This window comes from Galeopterus variegatus, unplaced genomic scaffold (genome assembly GCF_000696425.1).
Source record: "Galeopterus variegatus unplaced genomic scaffold, G_variegatus-3.0.2 Scaffold12343, whole genome shotgun sequence".
In the NCBI taxonomy this organism is placed as follows: domain Eukaryota; kingdom Metazoa; phylum Chordata; class Mammalia; order Dermoptera; family Cynocephalidae; genus Galeopterus; species Galeopterus variegatus.
In genome coordinates, this window is record NW_007738454.1 from 34637 (window position 1) to 43991 (window position 9355).

Consider the following 9355-nt stretch of genomic DNA (forward strand, 5'->3'; position numbering starts at 1 on the left):
ATCTTTGTCCTCCCAAAATTTGCATTCCCAGCTTCTCTTCTCCCCTTTCAGTGACCTGTCTACTGCTGTCCAGCACACATAAATTGAATAACTCATAAAACCGGCTTTACTCTGAGGAAATTCAGGGGATATTCGGTTACAGAGAATTGAAAGTTAGGTCTCAGGTTGCTAAGTGTGGCTCTCGTTGTCTGTCCCACTCTGTTGATCTGGCTCCTTTCCCTGGAGGGTCATCTCATTGAGGATCGGCCTCTGCTTCTTCCTCAGCTCAAGGCTGGGTTTGTTGACTTCCATCCACTTTACAGGAAGAGTGAAACTTGAATGTATTCCGACTCTAGTTCTGGTCAGAAGTGCCCTTTATCCCCTCCACAGTGCAGTCTGCATCCCCATTCCCTCTCCATTTTTTCTCTTCCTCTTAATTGCTGCATTTTGATTTTTATGGAAGGTACTTCCTAAATCTCTTTACTTTGGAGTTCTTGATTCTCCCTAAATGTATCTATATTCTCTCTCTTTTTTTTAAAAGGATTTGAGAAGTCCCTTGGCAGCACGGATGGAGCCATACCATTTTTGTGACATCCCTCTTCAAAGATTTTGGCTACACATTAGCACGTTAATCTACTCTGAGTAGCCTGTTGTTATTATCATCATTTTAATTTATTAGATGAGCATAATTAGAAACATTAATCAGCCGGTGGCACTTGATGATGTACTTCGTAATCTGGTTGCTAATGAATTGCTGTCATCAGTCACCCTGCAGATGAGGAAATGGGCGGGGCCCTCTTAAACACTCAGTGAACAGTTCGGAGAGACGAAGTTGATCTTAATGATTTAATCAGAAAATTTGGGAAGAACGTATTTCCCAGTGTTTTAATCAGAAGCATCTTTTGGTGATGGAGAGAGAGAGAGAGAGAGAAAGGGAGCTAGAGAGAGAAAGAGAAATAGAGCGAGAGAGAGATTGAAATGGGAGGGGTGAAGAGAGAGATACTGAGAGAGAGCAAGTCAGATCTTTTCCCTCGAATTCTTGTTGGCTGAGCAGACTATTGTGCTTACGTGAAAATCTTTAGAGATGTCTAAATATCCCAGACTTAGTAATAGAACGATAAAAGAAATGAAAGAAATCAACCTTGGTTGAGGGCCTTCTGTGTGCCAGGCATGTGCCAGTAGCTTTATAGATATTTACTGGAGGTAAATATCTATTAAAAAAAGAGGGAAGGAAATTATCTATGGTTACTTAACTAGTTAATATTGGAACTGGCATCAGATCTACTAATCTTTCCTTGCACCAAGTTGTCCAGTAGTGGAAATGCTACTCATGAATTTTTTTTTCTTTATCTGTTTGTCTTAATATTTCCTTTTAACTGTTGGTGAACTGCAAAAATATGAACATAGATACATGAAAAAAAGCAAACAGTACAAATCAGATATTTGAAATTACCATACTTGAAATGACTTTGTAAGGTTTATCTTTCCCTTTCACAAAAAGAAACTTATTATGGATACTTTACTTGGACATGGGAAGGAGGAAGAAAAATTAAGAGGAAAAATTTTTCTACTTTAAATTATGAATTTTATTTTCAGTCAAAAGTAAAGGTAAAAATTCTGTTGAGTCCAACTTAATTCCATGATTATGTATTGAGGGGCATACCAATATCTAGACTGGGTACTGCAAAACCAAGATGGAAAGAAATAAAACATTCATAACCTTATGGCTTTAGAATCTAACAATAAAAAGTCACAATGGAGGTTGTGTCAGTAACATAATTAAGAAAGAAAGTACAATAAAAATAAAATTTTATTGGGCTGGCCCGGTGGTGCACTGGAGAGTGCGCCACTTGGGAGCGCGGCAGCGCTCCCGCCGAGGGTTCGGATCCCATGTGGAGACCGGTTCCCGCTCACTGGCTGAGCGTGGTGCAGGTGCAGCACCAAGGGTTGCGATCCTGTTGCTGGTCCCCGGTACAGGCGCGACACTGAGGGTTGCGATCCCGTTACCGGTCAGTAAAAAAGACAAAAAGGGAAAAAAAAAAATTTATTGAAAGCCATACGGAGCTGATTCTAACGGATTTCTCTCATTATTTCATGGGAGAAACATATTTGCATTTTTAAAATTAAAAATTTTTTTGCATAAGCACACAAACAGAGATTTTATTCTACTGCTAAGATTTCTTTGAGATGTAGAGGCTCTGACTTTCTGACATAATTAAATTGAGGAAAAATAAAATATTTTCCTAGCATGAGAAAATAGGGTTCTCACTTGATAAAACTGGCCTAAGCAGGTCAAATAGTTTGCCCAGGAGCAATGGGCAAGATGGGAGCAGGGCTGATTCCAAATCCTCCTCTCTGCTCCTGGTCCAAGCTTCGTTTTCCACCAGTATCCCAGTAAACCACATTGTAGTCTTTTTCCCCATGGTATAAAGGAGTGCATGGCATGAATGACGTACAATTAATTTTCATATATAAAGAAATAAAGGTAATTGTACAAGAGAGAAAACTTCAGGATTGATCTTTCTTTTCTCCTCTCTTTATATTTCTTCTTTCTCTTTCCTCTTCCTGAAAGGTAGTTATCTATTCTTCTTTAAATATCTTTGTAACACAGTAAAGAAAATGTCTAATTGCAATCATAAAATATAAATATAAAATAAATAAAATGAAATGATATTTATAATTTTCATTAGCCTGTATAATATGTAAATATATAATATAAACAAATAACTATAAAAACATAAATAACAACTGTGTATAATTCCCTTGAAGTTTGGCTAGTTACATGGAAAGACCTAAAGGGGGGAGCATGGAGAGTGACAGAGCAAGCCCCCCCATCACGTACGTGCACCCCCTTTAGGGAGTACGAAAGGGTTTTCTGGTAAATTTACTTGTTATCCTGCCATTTCCTTTGTCTCTAGGATTATTTAGCCTGTGACTGACTTTCAAATGTAAATTAGATTACCCTCTCATCACTGAGCTTCATTCGCTCTCTGGCCTCCAGTTTTTAGTGGCTGTGCTCTGCCTGGAGTTGACACAACACCCCGCTGGAGTGGAAATGCCCCGTGTTCAGCTGCATGGACCAGAGAAATCAATTTATATGTCAACAGACTAGCAGCGGTCCATCCTGGCAACATAGTAGACCACCAGGGGAGCCTTGCAATATATCTATGCCTTGACCTGGTAGATCAGGAATCAGGATCTTTTGGGGGTAGGGCCTCTGGGTTTCAGCCTTTAAAAACTGACTCACTCACTTGTTTTCATGATGGTTTCTAATATGACACTGGAGTTCAGAGGCACTGGTCGAGAAAATTCTCACTCCCGCATGAAGCCTTTAAAATTTACCATAGAATATGCAGTCAGAAAATTTGAAACAATGTTTGTCCTTTGATTTTCAAATGAGAGGATTTTTTTAAAGAATGCAATCATTTCCTTTTATTTTATTTTTTCTGCCTTTTTATTGTTTCCATTTGTTTCTCTGTTTTTTAACCCCAAATTGTCATAACTCAATATTTCACATGTTGCCGCTTCTTACACGTTTCATAAGTGTTCTGGAAAATATTTTTGTTTTGTACTTTGCTCTGTTCTTAGCCTAAAGTGTGTATTAAACTGAGTTTGTTGCAGCTATAGGAGGTGCTTTTATTTTGACTCGAAAGTGATTTAGTTAGTATGTTTCCTTTCTGGCAAATAGTTGGTGAATCGAACATAGAGCTTTTTTCTTCTGAGTAGCTGCTTGAGTGGTGATTATATAATAATAACTGCAAAAGGACTATTCAATCAAAAAATTTTATATTAAGTGAAGACAAGAAAACAGTCACAGCCAGTGTAGGATGTTTTGTCACTGGACAAAGACATCGTGTGTCTCTCTCCATGCCAAGCTATTTTATGACTGACTCAGAAATAGTTTTTACTTTATCCTAGGAAAATCATCATAACTAAATTGTCTGTTCTGAAATTGGTAGTGTATTTTTTTTTATGGTAGTCAGTGCTTAAGATATATCTTTGCAACAAGTTCAAGTGAGTTATTAATAAACACAAGTGTCCATTATAAAAGTTACCCAGTCCATCTCTCATGAGGCTGTTAAGCACGATATTTGCCTCTCACACATAATATTTTATATAAAATATATGTAATGTAAATATTATGTGTATCATTTTGTAAATATCTTGACGTTATAAGGATTGACATAAGGTTTGCTTTTCTAATGACATATCTTTCTTCAGAAATCTTTTCTCAGACATGCTGTATGTTTTAGGACTATTCTCCAGGCTTAACTCTGTCCCCTGACTGTTGCTTGAAGCTGGTTCTCTATTCACATACATTTTCTTATTTATCTTGTACTCGTATATTCACCCTATCTACCAGTTGTGATGTTTTGTCTTCTTTTCCTCAACTTAGTTGCCAAGGGATTATTCAAGTCTGTCTTGTAGCCTCACAGCACTTCAACAGCACAGCTCACAGTTCTGTGGTTGTTGAACTCTGTAAAGTAGAGTAAAATAGACTGTAAAGTCTATTTGGTTCCCAGAGATTTATTGCAGTTAAGCTGCTTTAAGTCTAATTATCAATGTTTAGAATTTTCTGCAAATTTAGATAGACAAACGTATGTGTTCTGTCCCCTTTAATGACTTTTAAATAATATTTAAATAAAGACAGATAGGCAGGCACATTTATGTTGAGAATGAAAATTATAGTTTAGGGGAGCTTGCTTCAGTTTATCTTTCGGTGAAGTTCATCTTACCATGAAGTTCAATGAACTTCCATTTTATGAATGATTTGGGATGTTTTGAGGCGAAGTGGAAATTGCTAATATGATTGATATTAAAAGATGGGATGTTATCACAAAGGAGAATATGCATTTCTGTCTTAATCTAGTTTACCTTGATTGTGTGTTTCTGACCTGCCTCTGTTTCCAGTGGACAATCAGGATGATACTATCAAACCAGTGGGATAGGAAAGGAGGTGTCTTCAGATGTAGCTGGTAGTGAGGCCCCAGGAGTGTTTGGCTGTGCTGGAGACCTGTCCAGCCTGCTTTGACAGTGTCCCCTGGGTGCATCACATTCCTCTGCCCTTGTCTTGTCAGCTCACTGTCTTTGTGTTTCTGACCCTTGCCTTTGAACTTGACTTTGATTTCTGTCTGTATCCTTTGCTTTTCTTCTGGATTTGCACTCTTTCTGCCCCCATCCCGTGGCCTGCCCTTTCTGTCTGAAAGTCCAAGTTTATTTTGGACATTCTGGAAGCCCTCTTGCTGTATCACATATTTAGGATGGTGCCTGCGATCTTGCTATCTTCCTGTCGAAATGTTTGTGGAGGTGCTTCATTTCTGGGCTGCAGAAAAACACCCTTTATAAAAAATGAACTGCCAAACAGACTTAGAGATAATGAAGTATCTAAGATATGTTGTTTGTCTTCAGTTACTTTTTTAGAAACACAATAAATTATTCTTATTTTCTGAGAGTTTTTCCTCTTTGTTTATAGCTATTCTCTACTAATTACACTTCTCATTTCTCTTGAGAACAATGAAATGAAAAAGTGACTTTGGATTTTATGTAACTAAATTTACAGTAAAGAAAAATTGTTTTATTTCTTGTGTTATCTTGTTACAATTCAGGGTTTACAAATATATTAAAATTCAGAAGTGGCTAAAAACTCTGGGCCTTTTATTAATCTGAGTAACTATTTTCTTTTTCTTTTGAGCATATGTTTAGGTATAGTGGGAAATTAACAGAGGACGCATGGAGAAATTTTTTCTTACCCTGGCCAGTGTGACTCTGTCTCTGTATACCTGGTAGCAACCCTTTGAAAGGTGATATTCTTTATTGGCTATAAAGAATGTGCAATTGGTCAAACATTCAAACTACTGCTTTTCTTTTCTTTTTTTTTTTTTTAAATCACAGAATTGACTCCTGAGGAACGAGCCCAAAAGATTGCCAAAGCCATGCGCAAACAATCTTCTGAAGTCAAAGAGAAGTGGGAAAGTCTAAATGCTGTCACTAGCAATTGGCAAAAGCAAGTGGACAAGGCGTTGGAGAAGCTCAGAGACCTGCAGGGAGCCATGGACGACCTGGATGCTGATATGAAGGAGGCAGAGGCCGTGCGGAATGGCTGGAAACCCGTGGGAGACCTACTCATCGACTCGCTGCAGGATCACATCGAAAAAACCATGGTCAGCATCACTGCCTAAGGCAAAGGATTTTCAAGAAATATTTTATTGTTAAATATGATACAAATATAGAGAGTCACATCTATAAATTGCTAGAAGGGGTTGTTATAAAGCCAACACCACTGTAACACCCACTTGAGTCAGGAGTCACGACAGGTGCTTCCCATATGGTGAAGCAATTTTATAATAATTTACTTTTATTTTTCTTTATTCTTTTTTTCACCTAACTGTGCTTTCCTAAGCAATATAGATTAGGTTTACCTGTTTCATAAGAAATATTTAAGTCTTTTTTAATATCCAGGTTTCCCCTCAATCCCCTTTTTCTTTTTCTTGCAATTTCTTTGTTAAAGAAACAGGATTTTTTTGTTTTATAGTGTTTCCCATAGCTTGGATTTTGCAGAATTGTATCTACATGGTGTAGTCTACAGATTCCTCTCTACTCTGTATTTCCTGTAAATTGGTAGTTGGATTTAGAATTTTATTTAAAAGCATACTATTTTACTGAGAATTATCTAAAAATTTTATCTCATTGTCTGAGCATATTACTGAAGGATTAGTTTAACTATAAATTCTGTTTGTAGTCAGGAATTGTTCAAAGTTAAGGATGTTAGACCTGTCGTGTAGACCCCCTTTGGTTCCAATAATCTAGAACAACTCCAGAGGAAAGTTAATGAAATTTAGTTGACAAGAGACATGAATAACAGATTTAGAGTGCAGTAGGGTTTGTAGTAGCACAGTAGACTGTATACTATGTAGTCATGAATAGAATGAAAAGATAAACCAATGAAAAATTAGAAGGTGTTAGACTGCCAATATCTATCATGAATGGAACTTTTATTGCCAAAGTTCCATTTTGTACACAGACATCGGATAACATTCTCCCTTTGTATAAATGTAGCTGAATAGGAAAGAATGAAGATCTCGGAAATTAACTGAATACTTAGGTAAATTACATGAGTGAATATATGCATGTGTAGACATAGAATAATAATTATAGCTGCCTTTTTTTGTTTCAATGATTTTGTTTCTTTATTTTTTAAATTTACTCTTTATTTAAACATATTGGTTGTACATATTTATGAGATACAGAGTTATATTTCAATACATGTATACAATGTGTGAAGATCTAATGAAGGTATTTAGCATATTCATCACTGTAAACTTAATCATTTCTTTATGGTATTTGGATCTCCTCTCTTCTAGTTATCCGATAACTTGCAGTAAATCATTGTTAATTATAGATTGCTGAGTTTATTGGATACCAACAGAACTTATTTTTTCTATCTAGATGTAATTTTGTGTCCATTAACCATCCTCTCAGTTTCCCCTCTCTTCCTCTCCTTTCCCACATCTAGTAACCCCAGTTCTTCTATCTTCTTTTAATAGTTCCACTTATTACTATTATTATACTTTATTTGATTTTGGTTTTTGTTCTGGTTCCACATATAACTGAGGACATGCAGTATTCCTCTTTCTGTGCCTGGCTTATTCAGCTTAACATAATTTTCTTCAAGTTTGTCCATGCTGCTGTGAATGGCAGAATTTCATTCTTTTTTATGGCTGAGTAGTATTCCATGTGTGTGTGTGTGTATGTATGTATGTGTATGTATATATATATATACACACATACCACATTTTCTTTATGCAATCATCCTACAATGGACACTTAGGTTGGTTCCATATTTTAGCTATTATAAATACAGCTGCAATGAACATGAGATTGCAGGTATCGCTTCAACATGATTTCCATTCCTTTGGGTATATTACCCAGTAGGGGGATTGCTGGGACACTTCGTAGTTCTATCTGTAGTTTGAGAAACCTCCATATGTTTTTCCATAATTGCTGTGCTAATTTACAGTCCCACCAGCAATGTATAAGGGTTCCCCCTTTTCCACATCCTTGCCAGCATTTGTTATTTTCTGTCTTTTTTGATAATAGCCAGTCTAACAGGGTGAGATGATATCTCAATGTGGTTTTGATTTATTGAAGCTTTACTTTGTGCCAAGAACTGTTCTTAGCCAGTTTACATAGATATCTCTTTTAATCTTCACACCAGCTCAATAAGATTCGTGTTATTATGCTGCCCGTTTTACAAATGAAGTAGTTGTGTTTCCATGATTTTTTTCTCTTCTCTTTCACTGCAGGGACTTTTTTCACCCAACTTTGTCCAACTATTTGAATTTAAAGCTTTAAAAGTTAAATATTAAATTTTAAACTTAAACTTTTTTTAGAGTGTTGGTGTCTGCCTTCTTTCAATGTGAATATTCATATGTTTCCAGCTCCTATATGAATTAAGTAGGCTTCTCCCTACAACCCTAGGATCCTAAAAACCACTTCCACGGATGGACCTGAGTTTAAACTAAAGCACTGAAAAAAAAAGCCTTTAGCATAGCTTCTTTGGAATTTGTACACTTCTTGTAATTTAATAAATAGTTTTAAATAGTGAAAATCTTTAAGTTAGTGGTTTACAAAAAGTATGTCCTGTTGGACTGCAAAAGTGCCTCTTGGTTAAAGCAAGAATTTACCAATTTGATTTTGAAAGTATCAGTTTATAATACACAATGATTAGTATTGGGGGGACGCGGAAATGAAAAATTGTATCTGGAATTATTAAAGGTCCTCAAGTTTGGGAGTTGTTAATCCCATTTGATTAAAGGAATTGCCAACTTTTATATCCAAGTCCTTTTTTTTTTTTTCAAATTTCTTCTTAAGTGGAAACCTAGGAAAAATATAATTACTATTTTAATAGAAAGGAATAAAATATTCCTTGGGTTAAAATATTTTAACATCTTGTTAGGAAAAGAGAAAATAAAAACTTGTGTCTCATTAAGCCAAATAAAATAGATTCAAAGTCTGGATGTTTTACATGTGCTTTAAAGTATACCCCACATCCTATTGAAGCTATGGGCAGATAAAAATAAGTACTGATTACTGCTAAATATTATTAGATATGCCAAGGTGAACAGAAAACAGAATTTGGGGGTGTTAATTAAATAATTTTAACTCCTTCAAATTATCAATTAATATTATAATATCAATTAATATTAATCCTCAATTCTTATTTGCAGAATGCACACCTTCTGGCAGGAGAAGGGTTTGGTATTCACACCTGCCAACAGTCTGCCAGATAACACCTTTGCTATTAACAGATGTTTCTGTTTTTATAGCAAGGAAGGCCACATAGGCTCTTATTGTCTTATAGGAAAGTGCAGTCAAA

The 9355-nt window shown here is 36.0% G+C and overlaps 1 protein-coding gene across 1 annotated transcript in view; it reads left to right on the top strand.

The window, feature by feature from the left end:
• The window catches only part of LOC103611063 (utrophin-like), a 13784-nt gene extending 7626 nt beyond the window's left edge, over window positions 1-6158 (top strand). Inside the window, exon 2 of the mRNA XM_008563008.1 lies at window positions 5872-6158. Within this exon, the coding sequence (XP_008561230.1) occupies window positions 5872-6158 (287 nt within the window). The remainder of the gene's footprint in view (window positions 1-5871) is intronic.
• Window positions 6159-9355: the final 3197 nt, after the last annotated feature.